Genomic DNA, 19,061 nt, shown 5'->3' with positions numbered 1-19,061 from the left:
TGTGATACAAGTATGTCGTTATCTTGGTTATGACTACTGGAATTCTGGCCCAGGGAGGCAATAAGATTTTCATTTTTGAAATAATTATAAGTTACCCTGTTTGACTTGTTGTGGGGTCAAAATTATGATAATTTGGTTGTAGAATACATTCTTTGGGCGTCAATTTTAACAAAATATGTGTATTGATTTTTAAGTGATATTGTATTCAAAATTGTTTTTTTAAACTCATCTACTCTTTCAATGTCATTGTTGTTATATAATAAATGTATATTGTTGAACTTTTCAAGCATTTTGTTTGTACCAAAGATCATAAACTTAGTCTTTTCAACATTTAAAGTGAGTTTGTTTACTTTGAACCATTCAGCTACCTTACTTAGACATGACTCCATTTGAATTTTAAGATCAGATTCATTTTTAGCTTTACACATTAAAGAGGTATCATCTGCATACATTACAGTTTTACATTCAGACACAGCATTAGGTAAACAATTAACAAAAATGATAAACAGTAAAGGACCTAAAATTGAGCCCTGAGGAATACCAATATCAATTGGCCTAAAGTCAGAAAAAGTTGAGTTAACATTAACAGTTTGTTCTCTGTTGTTTAAGTATGATTTAAACCATAATAATTCATCCCCATATACCCCATATTGTTTAAGTTTACTAATCAGAATATCATGATTTACAGTATCAAATGCTTTCTTTAAGTCTATAAATAAAACGCCTGTAGCATAACCTGTATCCATATTCTTTAAAATGTAATCTTGAACATCTAGAAGGGTTGTTGTTGTGGAATGATTCGGACGAAATCCTGATTGAGCATTTGATAACAGTCCTACATTACTCATATATTCATATAATTGATCATGAACAGCTCTTGATTTTTATTTTTGAAATAATTGTAAGTTACCCTGTGTGAATTGTTATGGGGTCAAAATTATGATAATTTTGTTGTACAATACATAAATTTCTTTGGGCGTCAATTTTAACAAAATATGTGTATTGATTTTTAAGTGATATTGTATTCAAAATTGTTGACCACTTAAAGGGTCAGTCACCCACCTTTGCACAGTATTTTTGTGGGGCTTGAGAGCACATCAGACACACCAAATTGCATTCTGAATATGAGGAATGTCCTTCTGATATCAAATAATTTTGATTTTTTTTTAAATTTGCAATATAATACAAATGTTATGAAAATTATTAAAAATACTTAGGTCCAACAAAAATATTGTGCAAACATCACTATCCGAGCCCTTAAAGTTGGCACTTGGGGTAAAATATAAATACATATAACATAATGTCTCCTCAATTATTCAATAACATCTTTGAAAAACAAAATAAACACACATTTGGACATTATTTATAAATTATATTATGATAATGATTTTTATTCAAATTGATTTAATTTATACACTGCATGATGAGTTTTATCTTGTGATTGCAGGGAAAGAAAGTTACAAAGGAATGTAGTGAGCATAACATTACTATTTCATGTATGACTGTAAACAATTGAAATTGCTTACTCTATAATATTGGGTGTTATCCCGGTTGTTACACAATTGTTTTTTATCAAAATCTTAAGTCACTGCTCTTCTTGAAAAAATGATATAATCACATTATTATATAAATGTTATGTACAAGTATAATCAAAATGCCAAATAAGGTGAATTTTAAGTTAACCTGGGTGAATTGTGGAGTCAAAATTACGATAATGTTGTTGTAGAATACATTCTTTGGGCGTCAATTTTAACAAAATATGTGTATTGATGTAAGTAACATTGTATTAAAAATTGTAGACAACTTAAGGGGCCAGTCACCCACCTTTGGAAAGAAAGTTTGTAATGTCTTCAAATCATATAATTAAATTAGTTTTTGTTCATACAGATTTATCAATCTTTTGGTTTGTTCGCTTATGATAATATTGATCCCAAGTAATATTTGAATAAGTAATTAAATGGGTGAGTGCGATATTATAGTCATTTGTGCCATTTTGGGCAAAATTGAGGAATTATAATGTTATAAGTGTTAGCCCTGACATATATGTGTGTGACGTCAAGCGTGTGCATAAGACCTTTGTGCAAAATAATATGCGCTGGACGGTGAGCAGTATGCTTAATTTGTAAAAGGAAATCTGCAACACTTTATAATAGATTATTAAAGTAAATGCACATATTTTAAGTTATTTTAAGTCATTAATTCATTTTTCATTAAATAAAAACAATAAATAAGTAAACAATTTGAAATACAAAAACACCTTTCCCAGCAAAATGATGAAATGGTTAATACATTTACATTGCACTCACCAGGCGAATTGTACTTCTAATTGCATCTTCTGTGTACTTGCATGATAATTTGTGTTGTTCAGTTAATCTTTGGTGATTTAACACTTGAGCACCACACATTTAGACCTGCCAACCTACCAAAGTCAGAAAGAGGGACATTGAGGCCAAAACCTTGTATATGTACACAAACCAAGTACTGACAAATTCAAAGACTTGAGGTGTGCAATTATTTCAGAATTCAGGGAAAGTTTTGCAGGTCTAAATTTATCACATTAGACTGAAGACAATGCTATAGCAAAATTTTAAAGTGAAATTCGCATCATTTTCTGCTGTTCTTGCATTTAAATTTGCCATCACTGATATGTTCAAAAAGCAGGACTGTCCCTCTTTTTCACTTTGGAAAACCCTAATTGAGGGACAGTCCCTCAAAATGAGGGACAGTTGGCAGGTCTACACATTTAGAGTTGAGGAAACTGAACATTCAACATGAAATTGTAGGCCTACAGTTTTAGTGCAAAAAGGTATGATGCATCAAGATATGGTCTTGTTGGTTTAAGTGAAACATTTCTATAAATGTTGCTGAGATGACAAAACAAATCCCTGTTCTACGGGCCTGACGGACCCAGATTTTCCGCTAGTAAGATTTTTTTTTTTAATTTGCTGTATGCATGAAAATTCATGCAGTCGTTTTTGGCCAAACGTGGACAGAGTTTGACGAAAATTGTTGCATGCATGTAAAATCAGCTGTTTTGGGTAAATATTATTTATTTATTTATTTTGAAATGCATTTTTATTATGAAACACATGCAAAATGAAGGAAAATATTGCAAACAAAAAATAAAAAACGCCTGAATGACCAACCCTACTTGAAAGGTACATCCGCCTATATAGTACAGGGGTTTTTTTTTGTCATCGCCTGATTGCTACCAATCACATACAGCATTTATTGAAGCATGCAGTGGAAGTACTCAAGTATCAAAAAATAGTTCCGACTGGTTTCATTTTTTAACTACTATTTTTAAACTAGCTTGCATACATTAAAGCGAAAGTATTATGAAGACTGTAAATTTTACACAACTTTTTTCATAAAATGAGTCAAGTTCCTGGAAACAGGAAACCTTAAAAAATAATCCCACCATTTCTGAAGAACTACATTTTTACACTTGAGTATTTCTTCGAACTACATTCTTCAATTGAACTTATTTTCCAATTTGAATAGAAGCCTTCTTAGAAACTACTGCAATAAGAAGTGTCATAAATCATTGGAATGCTTGCAATAACAAACAAAATAAGCATCGCACATTTTATTGTGCACCAAAATAATTGTAGCTTTCTTAGAAACTATACTGCAATAAGTAGTGTACGTCATAAATCATTGGGATGTTTTTAATAACAAAAAATTGCACATCTTATTGTGCACCAAAATAATTGCAGCTTTCTCAGACCCTGTTTACGAATTTGAACTTGACTTCATTTGTATGTAAACAGGGTGGCTGTGTTTTGAACTCAACTGCAGAAGTCAACTTCTAATGATGACCCAGAGCATATTTGAAGCATGAGAAAATGATAATGTAAAATTCAATTCACAATTTGTTTTGAAGTCCACTGCCGTGTAAGCACCCCATCAATAAATTATACTAATCCTTAGTCGCTATATAAATTTGATGTCGCAATTGAAGTTGACTTCTCTGTGTGTAAACGGGGTCTTTGAAACTGCTGCAATAAGTAGGGCCATAAATCATTGAAATGTTTGCACATAAACATATTTTATTGTGCACCAAAATAATTGTAGCTTTCATAGAAACTGATGCAATAGTGCCATAAATCATTCAATGTCTGTAATTACCACAAAATTAAAACCAGAAAACCCAAACTCACTAATACCACCAATCACCATGTACAGTATTCCCATCAGTTATGGGGAGTAAATTGGGGGTATTCGGGTCCTTGCTGATACATATGAAACCTATTCTGCATCTCATCTGAAGTGTAATAGGTATTGTGTGCAGGTCACATCAAATGCCTCTCTCAAATGCATCTAGTATGCAATGTTGCACTTGCATGACAACAATTACTTTGAGTGCATTCCAAGAGAAACTGTATACCCCCAATTTTCGCTCCATGCGTGTATCAAGATGGTTGTTGCATCAGGTTCTCTGGTTTTAATTGTGGTATTTACAAACAAAATAAGCATTACACATTTTATTTATTGCGCACCAAAACAATTGTGCATTGCTAAAATTAAGTGATTAACCTTTAAAATTACATGTATATAAACAATATTGCTTTATTTATATGATAATAAAAAATACAATTTGATCATTTGTGCCATAAATTAATTTGATTTGTTCATTATACTGTGCACCACAAAATATTGCACCATGGGTAACCATCATTTACATATTAGACTCTTATGTACAATCTTCAACATACAAGGTAATTTTGTGCATTATAGATACAGACTCTGTGTAATTCTAGTCAAGGATTGTTTCCGTTTAAATTCAAATTTGATTCATGATAAAGACATCAAAATGTTAATTAACACATGCACACTCCCACACCCCAACATGTACCTCAAATCCACACTATCGATTTAGTGCCCACAACAACTCTCTTAACCAATTTCTTGGAAAAATGTCTTTTATAATAAACATTTCATATGAATGAACTTGGCCTGACAAATGCCCACATACGCTGCGTGACTAACAAATGCATACCGTATTTCGTCAACATTTTCCCAAGGGGGGGGGGGCGTTTATTAGAGGTCATTTTTAGCATGACAATTCCCATTAAAATCATTAGGTAAGCTTAACAGTCATGCTAAAATGACGAACTATGAACTTTTGACACTGACTTTTGGTTCACGTCCGGGTTTCTGAGGCAGATTTTCGCCATTTATTGCTGCTATTACTGACCATGTGCGCAACTTGGTAAGCTTACTGCACAAGATAGCATGGAAATATCGGCATTTTTGGAACATCTTGGTTGAAAAAAGTGGTGGGGCGTTTATTTGAGGGGGGGGGGGCGACTATTTGACGAAATACGGTATACGCCACCAGAAGTGAATCAAATTCACTCTGATTGGTATGTATTTCTGATGTATTTTGATCGGTTTGATCAGTATTTTTGCTTGCCCACATTTTGATACAATTGTAGTACTTGTCTTCATTTAAATGAAATTATTACTACAGTTGGGCAAAAAAAAAGTTGTTTGATTGTCCTCCTTCGACCAACCCTAATCTGGAAAATCTGGAAAAAAATGTGTTTGTTTTATTGCACAAAAGAATACCGACCTTATTTTGTAAATTCCAGATAAAGTTTTTTTTCCTATCAAAAGTTTTGACATTCTGAAAAGATTTTAAACAGTTTTTTCACACTTCTAAACTGTTTTAAAAACATGAAGTGGTACCTATTTGGGTTATATTTATTAAGCTAATTAAAGACATAGTCATGTTTTGGCTATGACCTTTAAAAAAAATATTTAAAAAAATTTGTCCGACCGACACTACCCTTTGGAGTGGACTAATCTATGGACAATCAAACAATATTTTTCTAGCCTTACAACTAACATAAAAAATTCCACCCTGTAAATTCACTTGTTCTTGATGCTTACACAAACACATTTGTTCAAATCTTAAGCACTTTTAGCAAACACATATTAATATAAACAGCACTTTAATACTGCACAAATTGATTCAATATTCATCTCTTGCATTAAATGATATTGTCAATCAAGGCACTGTAATCAATGGCAGATTCAGCCCCCATCTTAATCCCCTGGGAAAATTATTTTCAAATCCTTCAAATCATACTTAGTCTGAAAGACCTTGTAAAATCTTGTGTAAAAACTTGGCATAATTAGTTAAATAATGAGTGACACACAAGTTCACCGAAAGAAGCTAGATTTCCCTAATATAGCGACAATTTTAATGTTACCCTTAACCTGCACCCCGGAAGGGGGGGTACTCACATGTAAATGTGGTACGGGTAAGTGTGGCTGTCAAGGGTCCCTTTTTCATGCTCTCCAGCAGTTCTTTAAGATCCGTATTTGGATCATGCTCCAGTTCTTTGAGCCTCAAACTCTGACAATTGTAGCTCTTTAGCCAAAACTAGGAAAATTTTGGAATTTTTTAGCTCCAAAGCCTATAGTTTGGCCCAATTTTAGTTCACAAGACCCATCAAAAATGTTGAAATTTCAGTTCATCAAGCCCATATTTTGCCCAAAATCAGTTCTTAGTTCCTAAAGTTCGGCGCACACCCCTACCAACATTTCCGTTGAGTGCCCCCCCAGAAACCTGCACCTTCAACTAATAACCAGGTTATGTGGCCAGTCTTCTCTCAGAAGATAGCATCACCCGCTAGACTTGCAGAGACTTTTCACCCTCTGTATTTACTTTTGTTCTTACTATAAATTTTGAGTAGTAAATATTCATAATTATAAAATGATTAATTGCACATTTTACTTATTGCACTCATATTTGAGAATTTGAAGAGTTAAAAGAATACTTTAACACAGTAGCACTTTATATCCATTTCATCCAGATTATCTCCAACACTTCTGAATGTAAATATGGTTGATATATAGGTTGGTATAACTGAAGATTACACCTTGTTAAAGGAGTATTTCGTTATCCTAGCATCCTCTTTTTATGACATTTTTCAGTAGATATCCACGAAAAAAGCGTATCCCAAAAATTTCAGTTGATTCCGATATTGGGTTTGCGAATTATGCATGATTATGTGCATTACACTGCTCCATACACAATGTGTTGTAATTTCGTTCTGGTATACCAGAACGAAATTCAAATTTCACGATATCTTTGCTAAACTAATTAATCTGCAAGAAATTTTTTGTACATAAACATTATGTAGCCAGAGGTTTCCAGTGAAAATCTCAACATTTTTTGAGAAAGTGGGGGGATGATGCTGTGGATCACAAAATGCCCTTTTAAGAGAGATAAAATAACACACACAAGCATTGAGATGACTATCTGGCTGAAATCTACCACATTGTTCAACTTAAAAATGGCAAAAGGTATTTGTATTTTGTTACTAAGCAACTCGCAAAGTAACAAAAAACAAAAACTAAGATTCCCAAATTACGCTTCTGTAATTCACAAAAGCACCCACCAGTCACATATTATGCAGAGCGCAACTAGTGTTAGTATAGGTGCCTTGCCCAACACACACCATTCTATATCAATCCACAATGTTATGAGTCTTGCCACACATTTATAAGTTAAACAAAGTATAGGTGACATATATGAACAATTTAACATGTATGTTTTATATGCTAATTTACCAGAGGAAAATCCAAGCATTACATGTAAAGCGACTCCAAAGCAAGAGCGGTGGAACAATTTTGACTCCAAAGCAAGAGCGGTGGAACAATCTTTGAAGTTTGGGACCATTTGAGCAAAACGGTACATCAGGACATGTTTTTTGTCATGCTTGTCTGAAGGAGAATATGGCCCCCTGATATGTTGAAATATTTTTCAAGTTGAAGCCATTTGGTGCTCTAATTTTACACTATTGTTGATTATATGATATTGTTCAATAGACTACTAAGACTAGGGCCTATTTTCGCAAGGTTACAAGGCAGGCTTATTTTTATTGTGCAATTTGATCCAGAAACAGATATACAGAACCAAAAGTATATTTTAAAACTGGTCAATACCACTTACTTTTTGAACCAATTATTTCAGAGAAACTGTTTTCTACCATCAGCGGTACTACTGTTGGTAGACTGCTGATGATTCTCTAGTGTTTCTGAATGTTGACAATGTCCTTTGTGATGGTGTTTCTAGAAGAAAATCATATATTATAAAAGTTCTTGACTCCTGTCCCTATTCAGGGTACATTTCTCTGTATAAATCTTTTCATTCAAGATCTAAAGAACTTCTTTATGTTTACTGGCCAGAAATATAAATGACAGCAACATAACATTCTATATTTATGCACAGCTGGAAAAATGTATTTTAAAAACCTTTTTTGTTTCAATTTATTCATACACAACTTAAATATAATATCACTGCAACCCAGAGGCGGCAGAACGATTTTGAAAGTGGGGGGCCAGTTAGGGTGATGTAAAGAATTGCAATAATGGATGCGAAGCGGTCATAGCGTCGCGCTTTCGTGACGCAAGGGGTTGCGCCCCCCTCAGAAGTGAGAAACTTTTGCAAAATGGAGGCCCAATTGAAACCATTTGATTGGCTATTTTTGTATGACACAGTTACATATCTACAGAATATCAAAAGTATATTTTAAAACTGGTCAACTACACTCACTTTTTGAACCAAATATTTCAGAGAAACTGTTGGTAGACTTGGCTGGTGATTCTCAAGTGTTTCTAAATGTTGACAATGCCTTTTTTGTCCTTTGTGATGGTGTTTCTAGAAGAGAATCATATGGCCTAGAAAGTTCTTGACCCTTTCTTGACCCCTGTCCCTTTTTAGGGTGGGTTGGTCTCTTGTTTGATTTTAATGGCTTCCCTCATTTTTCTTGGTAAAAACTTGTCTCCTCTGTATAAAATCGATTCATTCAAGAGCTACAGAACTTCTTTATGTTTACCGGCCAGAAATATAAATGACGTGTTTGGGGCTCGAGCAAAATGACATATGAAACTTTTGCGAGAGAAAAAAATCAGGACTCAGTGGGGATTGAACCCCGGTCACTGGATTAACCACTGTACTACCTGAGTTCACCCGAGTTTGACTCTGGACCGGTAATCCAGCGACCGGGGTTCAATCCCCACTGCGTCCTGATTTTTTTTCTCTCAAAATTTTCATATGTCAGTTTGCTTGAGCCCCAAACACATCATTTAAATCACAAATTCTCGGGCTTGCATTGTTTATTTCTGGTTAATTTTGGTCTCGCATTGTTTTACGCCCTGCTAGGGGAAGCATTTAGGCTGCCTCCTTCTTCATTATTCAGAAATATAAAATTCTATATTTACGCACAGCCATGACAGCTGGCAAAATGTATTTTAAAAACTTTTTTTCAATTTATTTATACATGACTCAAACAATTCATTTCTTGACATGCAGGAATATCACTTCAACCCGCAATAAACCCTGTGCATTTATTGTATTCTATTGTATTCAATTTGATTTGCGTCACTCATATTTCTAGAATATGCAATATCTATTCCTGTTATGCATTAATCAAGTCGCGATCATATTTTGCAGAGTGTTTTGCTGACGTATCATGTGGGTGAAAATAGCAAAAAGGTCAGACTAGAAAGCTTGCACTCAGTATTAATAGCCTGATGTGTTGGGCTATTCTATTTAAAATCCACACTACCCCTGTGGAAGATTCTTCTTAAAATCCGCACTTCCCCTGTGGAAGATTCTTCTTAAAATCCACACTACCCCTGTGGAAGATTCTTCTTAATATCCACACTACCCCTGTGGAAGATTCTACTTCTTCCTCGGTAAGTGTCTCATCATTTTCCATGATGACAGACACACCTAGATTTTGGAAATATCTTTCATAGGGGGAGTATGAATTTCAAATGGAATGAATACATTAGCTGCTCCATTTGAAACACACCCTCCTCAGTGGAAGATTCATATTGAATCTTTCTCAGAGGGTGTACAAAAAAGCTGCCTACTGCATTTATTCCATTTGAAATTCATACTCGCCCTATGAAAGATATTTCTATATCTTCCACAGGGGTAGTGTGAATTTCAACTGGAATAACCACCACATTTATTTGCATCACTCATATTTCTGGAATATGCTATTCTTGATACGCATTGATCAAGTCGCAGTCATATTTCTCAGTATTTTGTTGTCTTAGTGTGTAAATAGCAACAAGGTCAGACTAGAAAGATTGCACTCAGTATTAATAGCCTGATGTGTTAGGGCTATTCCATTTAAAATCCACACTACCCCTGTGGAAGATTTTGGAGGAGTATGAATTTCAATTGCAATGAACACATTAGCAGCTACATTTGAAACTCACCCTCCCTCAGTGAAAGATTCAGGTTAATCCCCTGTGCACCACCTGCCAATCTAACATTGCCTCTGATTGGTCAATTACATTTTATATTTTCACTTTAATCACCAATCAGAATGGAGCTTTGCAAATAATTCACCCCATTTTTTTTTGCGTAGTGAAATTATTCTAACAATGTTGCTGATTGGTCCAATTGATAATGAAAATTTCTTTTTGGCCAATCGACAGGTAGTTCTCATGGGGTTAAACCCAGTCCTTTCTGGGTGATTGAATCGAGATATCAGAATGTTATTGGTTGAACCAGCCCATCATCTCAAATATCTTTATGCAACTATACATAGTGTCACAAGCCACATATCAAGTACCCAACTCAGGATGAATGGGGGTCATTTTCCACTTTCTCACACAACATTAACAAAATTCTGCTTTAAGTTCTGCAACAACTATTGAAGTACAGATCTGATGAGCAGTAATTTATATCTAATCTCTTCAAGGTGACAAAATATGTCCAATCAAATATCTTGATGAACATTTAGTACTAATAAATATCAAACAATTATAAAATCATATTCAAACCTAGTTTTGGTTACAGTCGCTAACAGAGACAAACTCGAAATGTTGCATCTGACCTGTCATCAGAGAATTAGAGAAGGAGAACCGGGACTCGATCGCCATCTTGATACAGGCATGGAGTAAAAATTTGGGGTATTCGGTTTCGTTGTCATGCAAGTGCGACATGTATGATGGGCGCATTTGATAGATGCACTTGATGCGACCTGCACACAAGTACCAAGACACTTCAGATGAGATGCAGAATACCCCAATTTTCTCCCCATAGCTGACGGCGCAATTATATGTGGCAGTATATATAGGAAGTCCCGGTTCTCCTTCTCCAATTCTGTGCCTGATGTCACTCAAACTCGCTTGCCAATTGACCTAATACATTATTGGATCTAGGATGCCATACGTGCGGCATCCGTTGAGTGAAGAAACTTGCCAAGCCCCTTAATGCAACATTCCATTTTTATCTCTGCTGGCAGCTATAGTTACAAATGTAGCAATACCATAATGCAACATTCTAATGTCACAACCACTGCTATCTGCAATTTTCCGATGAAGTTGATGCCATGTCATGCAAACCTGCCATTGGTTGTTTACTTCTGGCTTCAGAAGGTAGACTGGATGCTCCATTTGTTGCAACATCACCTAAGAACAAAGTTTCAAACCACAAAGCTATGTCAACAAATCATAGTCTGCACCTCATACTGTTGTATCTCAAAAGGCTGCCTTTTTTTGTTATTGTTATTTTATATTTCAGTATGCGTTGGAATCCAGAAAACTACTTGAGTCTAAACCAATTTGTCGAAAAACAGACCTGAAATTATATCAATTTGGCTAAAAACGATGAAAAATTGGCACTTTTTGAGAAAATGTTGAAAAAAAACCCCAAACAGATTAATCCATTTGAGACCAAGGTCATACAAGCCATAGAATTTGCACATACACTCCTTATGGGTTACAGAAAACCTGTTAGCCAAATCAAAATCCAAGATGGTTGCCATTTTCAAGATGACTGCCACTAAATGACAAATATTACAATAACAAGGGATCAAATGATCATACAACATTTGCAGTAACCCTTCCTTTGAATCATTTATTAAGAAAACAAATCTTGGAATTTCAAATGGCTAAATAAATGTTAGTTTCCTAAATGTGATTTAAAGGGAACCTCCCTGCAAATTTTGGTGCTTGTATGACCTTTTAATCCTTTAATTGTTCATTGATAGGCCTATTTGTGATTAAGGGGCAGCCATCTTAAAAATAGCAGCAATCTTGGATTTTGAATTGGCTAACTGTTTTCTTAATAAATGATTTATAAGCAAATATTGGTACATGTCTTGTCATTTGATCCCTTGCAAGATTAATTTTGTCATTTAGTGGCAGCCATCTTGGATTTTAATTTGGCTAATGGATTTTTCCTAATAAGGAACCCTTAAGAAGTGTATTTACAAATTATGTTGCTTGTATGACCTTGGCCTTGATTGTGTCTCTAATCTGCAAAACTACGAACCAAACGTTTATGAAATTGAGGGCCACTGATCAATAAACCAAAATGGCTAAAAATGCACTCCTAATATGCTGCACACAGTACTCTCATTTCCACTAAGAACCCTCCCCCAACATCCCACTCTCCCTTTAAAAGGAGTGAGTCTTGCACATTACAAACTAGCACATACCATCAAAATCAGGTTTCCTCTCCAGCTGTTTTGTCTTCTTTCTTCTTTTCTTCCTTTTTTCTGTTAGTACAAAAAGAAGTTCTTGACAATATTAATTTATACGTTCATACTCTCTCACATAGCTAGAACCTATAAGAGCAAAGTTTGATCAGCTCAAGTGAAAATTCAATCACACAATATCATCAAGAACTGGCTAGATTGGCTTTTCATACAATGATAATTATCTAGAGACCAAAGTTGTTTGTTTTACCAGTAAAGAAAATGGAATTCAGCGTTTTGGTGGAAAACCAGTTCATGTCATAACTTAGAGAAGACTTTGTCAGACTAATTAATGTAATTTTAAGCTTTGCTTTGCCTTAAACACTCCGAATTCATGCTAAGAATAAAGGCCTGTCTGTGTTGAGGGTGCAATTTTGCAATCTGAAAACTGGTGGAAACTGGTATTGCAATTCACAAAACAGAATTTGCCTTTAAAAAAACGGAAAACTTTGGTCTCTAAATTATACACATGGGGTAGGTATCAAGGAGGCAACAGTAAGAAATGTCCTGGTGTGCATCATTCTGCCTAGGAATGAGGGGCTGTCAATAAGTTCGTAGAACTAGGTACTTAAAGAGTACTATATAGCCAACTTCTTTCTATCTCAATCATGAACATGGTCACTTAATACACCTGTCGCAATTTTTTTTGAAACCTTCTTCAGCAACAAAATGGAAGTCTTCCGATTGCTCCATGAGCCACTCTTCAGTAAAGGCTCACTAGCAGTGATCACCAGCAAACCTGATATTATGAAGGTAGTGCTTAAAATTATAAAATAGGTTTCCAGGACCTCCAGGACCACAATATGGTTACTTTAACTGACCCCTCTGTCGTGAATGGCAGCTTGACAAACTGAGAATAGGGTAAAAGACACAATCCGTAAACAGTCCCATTCCTACCACCAACCTTCTTCATGTGATGGCTTGCCTCAAATTCACCATCAAAATTATTGAATGATATATGCATATGTGTGTACTTTCATTTGGAAAATGAACTGTCATCAAGACTCTCCCTGAATTTCAGAATACAGCAACGAAGACCTTCAGGTTTATAATGCAATTTCTCAAAAGCTATTTGACTCAAATTTAATTAAGGTGACCTTGAACTGCAACTCAGTATATGAGCCAGTATGCAAGCCCTGCAGGTCTTGAAGCAAGTTCAGACTTCATATGATTGGTTTTAGTCCATTTACTTTATGACCTACAAGATCTGAACTGTGAATCCAATTATTTCCTCTCAAAAACACAAATCTACTTAGCAGTGTTGTAGTCGAGTCCTCATCATCCGAGTCCGAGTCCGAGTCCGAGTCCTTGGTGTCCGAGTCCAAGTCCGAGTCCGAGTCCCTGCCAATTTCTGAAGTCCGAGTCCGAGGCCGAGTCCGAGTCCTCAATGTTCGAGTCCGAGTCCGAGTCCGAGTCCTTATGTATCAAATTCAAGCCCGGGTTTTCACCTCAACGTAGGCCCATACTTAACCAGAATTTTAGGTCTATATCATTTTCTTGTAAATACATAATTTGCTCATCCCACCTAGCATGCCTAGTATTGTTTGGGGCTGTGCAATAATTATCTGAGCCCGGGAGGGTGAAATTGCAAAATGCTTATCCTCTCAGTCTGCCTAAAATCGCTTGTCCCCCCTCCCGGCTTGCCAAAAATCTTTGCACCCCCCCCCCCCTTTGCACATGCCATATTTTAGGATTCCAATTTACAAATCTTAATGGTTTAGATTATGTTACGAGTGCAGCGAGCAGGGAAATTTGCATATGTAAGCGTTTCCGTACTGTTTTCTATAAGCCTTTTAGGCGTTTTATTTGAAAGGAGCCCGTATGTGCCAAAAATTCTCGGTTTGCCAAAAATGGCTTCCACCCTCCCTTTCGATCGGCCAAAAAATTCTTACCCCCAATTTTACCTTCCCCCAATGCTCATAATATTTGCTCAGCCCTTTAATGTGTAGCATACCTTGGAAACAGAATAATCACAGACTCACAGTAACTTATTAGGCTTGTGTTTTTAAGAGAGCAAAAGATGCATTATGACAATAAAAATATGACGGCAGTACCAACCGTCAGGTGCTAATCGAAGGGGTGTTGGATCTGGCTGTAGGCCTATGCAGTATTATTCCGGGGATGGGGGTGGTCACTCACATGTAAAGGTGGTACGGGTATGGTATGTGCGGCGGTCAAGGGTCCCTAATGTTCAGGCTCTCCGGCAGTTCCTTAAGACCCACATTTGCATCATGTTCCAGTTCAATGTTGAAATTTCAGTTCATCAAGCCCCTATTTTGCCCACAAATCAGTTCTTAGTTCCCAAAGTTCGGCGCCACACACCCCTACCAAAATTTAACTTGAGTGCCCCATCCCAGGGTATTATTATTCATGTAGGCTACAATCTAGACTTGCGTCTAACAAAGCAGTCATGTCAAAACAAATTATTATGATTAAATACCATTTATAAAGATATAACTGAAAGCAATCTTGCTTTTTGGTTGTAGGCCTACTTTTATTTACAAACTGAATCTAATTGCATGCAAAATTACTTAAAGTAATCATGTGATGTGATCATTGATCAAGCAAGGAAGTTTACAATGAAAGACCTAAAAGACCTATTTTGCGGACTCGAGGAGGACTCGGAGCCGAGTCCCGAGTCCTTGGGGTCCGAGTCCGAGTCCTTAGCTCCCGAGTCCAAGTCCGAGTCCGAGTCCTTGAAAAAAGGACTCGAGTCCGGACTCGAGTCCGAGTCCGAGTCCCGAGTCCTCCAACACTGCTACTTAGGGATTCAATCATGTTTCACCGTTGTTCATCACCGATTAACAACGATGCGTCCGCGTCATCTGAGTGGTTTACTTCCCGAGGGCAGCGAAGTAAACCACGCAGACGCGCCGGACGCGAGTTGTTAATCGGTGATGAACAATGGTGAAACATGATTGAATCCTTTCAACAACGAAACAAGGTAAAGATGTCTAATTCACATGATTCTTTCATTTGGAATATCCAATCAATCTTACAAAAAGATCGCGGTATTTCTCTGTTGATATCAGCAATAAAACTTAAGAATAAAGCGGTAATATTTAGCTGCTACCGCCAACATAAGAGAGTTTATGTTTACGCATATGTTCCAGCCAAGGCGAATTTTGGCGCTCATGCGAACGCAGCGTCACTTATAACCTTGCGTTCAGCGTATCACGCTACTGAACTGTGGATTCATCACGGATTAACAACGGTTGGCTCCTGTACAAAGGTATAGGAAGAGTTGTTGAAATTTTGTTTAATTAATATTTGTGTTTAATCTGACGGTGTGCAGAAGCTTTCAAAGACTGAATTTGTATTTATCTAATCTAATTAACCCCAACCTCACTGTATGCTAAAAAATACCATTGCCTGGGTGCCTCAATTTGAGTGCGGCAACACAAAACGTCAGTCACATCATATACTGTTCAATACGAAAACGGACACAGATGTTTCACATGCAGAGCTATAAAATACTGGTGTTAGATTTAGCTTCAAACTTATTTATTGCTAAATTAATTTTCCTCAAAGAGTATTTTTTATGAAGAAGACACTTGAACGTTTAATTTTGGTGAATTCTACATGCCAATATTTCGAGTAACATTGCGCAACATGGTATTCAAGTTATAGCTCTGTATGTGAAACGATTGTTTAAAATAGTATTAAACTTATAGGTCCCCTGGGCCTCATGGAAGAACAGAGGATACCTTAAAACATCCACTGAATGAGTAACCCGGGCAAAAGAAGAAATAAAACAAACAAACAAACAAAGGTCTGTATGTGATGTGACCGACAATAGGCACATCCAACCACACGACCCTCAGGGCATTAGGGTATATACATATTATAATCTTACCTTTGGGTTGTCCACCTATTGGGTCTAGAACATCAAACCGATTACTTCTCAATCTGCACAAATGAAGAATAGAAATAAAACATACAAACGACATCAATAGATTATACAAATTATCATCATCATCACCCACTGCAGGGTGAAGGCCTCTCCAAGGTGACACCACTCTTGATTTATTCCACGTCTTTCTCATCCAGGTTACATCAAGAAATTTTGTGATTTCATCTCTCCATCTAACTTTCTGTCTTAATTCCTGGGTGCCAGGTACCATTTCTAGGTATCCATTCTGTAACCAGTTTGGTCCATCGTCCATCTGATGTTCTAGATAGGTGACAGCACAAGACCACTTCTTTTGTTTCAGAGTCTGGATGACATTGGTGACCTGTGTCATGATTCTGATCCATTCATAAAAATAATTATGTTCAAAAAATGTAACACACTAACATGGTATATTATAAAAAAGAAAGGTCATTAGGTGATTCTTTAAAAAAATGTGTGTGACAAGATTCTTTGAATAGACCATTGGAGATTCATTCTGAAGACTCCAAATAAGTCAAAATTTAGGATGAGAGGCACACAACATATGATTCAATGTATGATTGCCCCAGAGTCAGCACTGAGTAAAGATGATGATACATTGGCAAAATAAGATTTAGCTTACCCTATATTTTCTGTTCCTGAACCCTGACCTGTAACCTCTGACCCTAGTTCAAAGGTGAGTGATTCAGTGGAATGCCATGTTTGGACATCAGCTGAAATACCATCTGATTGAATTCCACCACTTGGCCAGCGAGATGATTTGCCTACAAAAAGAACATTGACATTGCTGTGTTATTAACTTAAAGACAAAGTGTAAAATTCAGTATGAAGTTATACTATAACCTTATTTTCCTTCACAAATAGCCTTTCATTAATTTTGAACATGCATTGTTTTCCTACAGCTATCACAAAGTAGACATTTGTCCACTTAAAAATTTGAAAATGTACCTATTTGAGCTTTTAAAGACCGTGTTATAGTTCCACACAAACACACACTCATTGGCCACATGTTTGAACTTGAAACTGCTCTTATAAAGGAATGCTCAATGTATCAAATACAGCAACAAATGAAAATGTTGACCTTGGTCAAGATTGCATAAAATTCACTCCTGGATGAAGGAATTTGTGTGCAATTCATTTTTGTGCTGAAAAGAGAAAACAATTGAATCTTACTTACTTAGTACTTTTGGACTTAATGGTGCTAATTTTGGTGCTGTTACAAGACTCATATGAGATAGACTTCTAGTTGCTGTGCCAGTATCACCTTCATCCTTCCCTGTCATTAGACCTACAAATAAACAAACACACAAAAGATGTTAAACAACAGTCTGTCCTGTAGGGGGAAGATTACCTCTTTTAACATGTGTAAAAGGGTAAAGCTGAATTTATACTAGATCGCTGAGCGATTGCGATGCACCGCTTTTGGAAAGTGATTGGCAATCACCAAATTTTGCGATGCATCACTCATCGCTTTTGCATTTATACTCATCACAGCGAGAGAGCGATCGCAGACGACAATTACAAAATCCAGTTTAGAACATATCGCGTCAATAATTATTGCTTTGAATTAATTCATCACCGAAAGTTAATAATCGAAAAAGAGAAATTAATTTGCAAAATAATAGATCCAGCTAGTTGGTTGGAAATGATTGGTTAATGCATTCACGTCAGTGTCACGTGTCAAGCAACATCGCTGGGAAGTTGAGATTTCTTTAACTCACAAAAGCGACATCATTTTTGCCTCAGTGATTTGAAATGATTGATTGGCTAGACACTCTGGCCATGTAGCAAGCTCAAAAGGCAAATTGATGAAAGCCTAATTTACCAAGTGTCAAGTTACATTTTCAAAAATGTTACTGTAAACTTCTTTTTGGGGCAAACATTTTTGCCAAATATTTTGTCAACACTTGCTGCAATGGATATTATGTGAGAATGTTTTTGCAGCAAAATTTTTTTGAATGTAACTATTAAAGCATTTTGATACAACCTATTTGTATAAGGGTCATTCAATATATTCTACCTCCGCTCTTATAACTTTGGTTCTATTAATGGTAGCTTCTTCAAACCTAGTATGCTTATACATTGAAATGTTTCCTACAAATTAGGGCAAAAGTATATATTAATACCTTTTTCAGATTTTTAAGTGACTTCTGAACCAACATAAGATTTGATACGCCGGAAACGGTGAAAAATCGTAAAACATTTAAATGAAAATATGTGTGTATCTCTCCTACGAGATTAGCTCAATATGCAAGTGTTATTATGCTAACAGATTGTAACTGAAACAACATCATGTGTATAACCAAACAGCAAAATGACCAGTACGTAATAAAAATGCATTTTAACTTTAAACAATTATACCAGCATCCAATTTTTACTGTTACGTCTGGTGATCTTTTAGAACATGAGCATCTGCTTTGGGGCCATCTGTATGAAATGAATTGTCTCACAACTGAAAGCTAAAAATAAAGACATCCAACAACTCTTTGTCACTTGATATTTTCAAATGAATTTTCTTAGTATTCAATTACCAAGTGACGTTTCCATAGCAGATTTAAAACGCCTCCAATTAGCCTTTTTTCCTAATGCACACAATTTCTGCATAAATGTCTTCACTTTAATTACAGTTCTTATCTTTTCTCTGCTAA

At 35.9% G+C, this 19,061-nt stretch overlaps 1 protein-coding gene across 1 annotated transcript in view; it reads right to left on the bottom strand.

Annotated features, from left to right (window-relative positions):
- Nucleotides 1-11,259: 11,259 nt before the first annotated feature.
- The window catches only part of LOC140154518 (uncharacterized), a 69,691-nt gene continuing 61,889 nt past the window's right edge, over nucleotides 11,260-19,061 (bottom strand). Inside the window, exons 9-13 of the mRNA XM_072177090.1 lie at nucleotides 17,591-17,701; nucleotides 17,036-17,177; nucleotides 16,378-16,430; nucleotides 12,483-12,542; nucleotides 11,260-11,451 (exon numbers count right to left, since the gene is read on the bottom strand). Of these exons, the coding sequence (XP_072033191.1) occupies nucleotides 11,342-11,451; nucleotides 12,483-12,542; nucleotides 16,378-16,430; nucleotides 17,036-17,177; nucleotides 17,591-17,701 (476 nt within the window). The 3' untranslated portion in view covers nucleotides 11,260-11,341. The remainder of the gene's footprint in view (nucleotides 11,452-12,482; nucleotides 12,543-16,377; nucleotides 16,431-17,035; nucleotides 17,178-17,590; nucleotides 17,702-19,061) is intronic.

The sequence above is a fragment of the Amphiura filiformis genome, chromosome 1 (genome assembly GCF_039555335.1).
Source record: "Amphiura filiformis chromosome 1, Afil_fr2py, whole genome shotgun sequence".
Classification (NCBI taxonomy): Eukaryota; Metazoa; Echinodermata; class Ophiuroidea; order Amphilepidida; family Amphiuridae; genus Amphiura; species Amphiura filiformis.
This window is presented reverse-complemented; position numbering and strand designations above follow the sequence as displayed.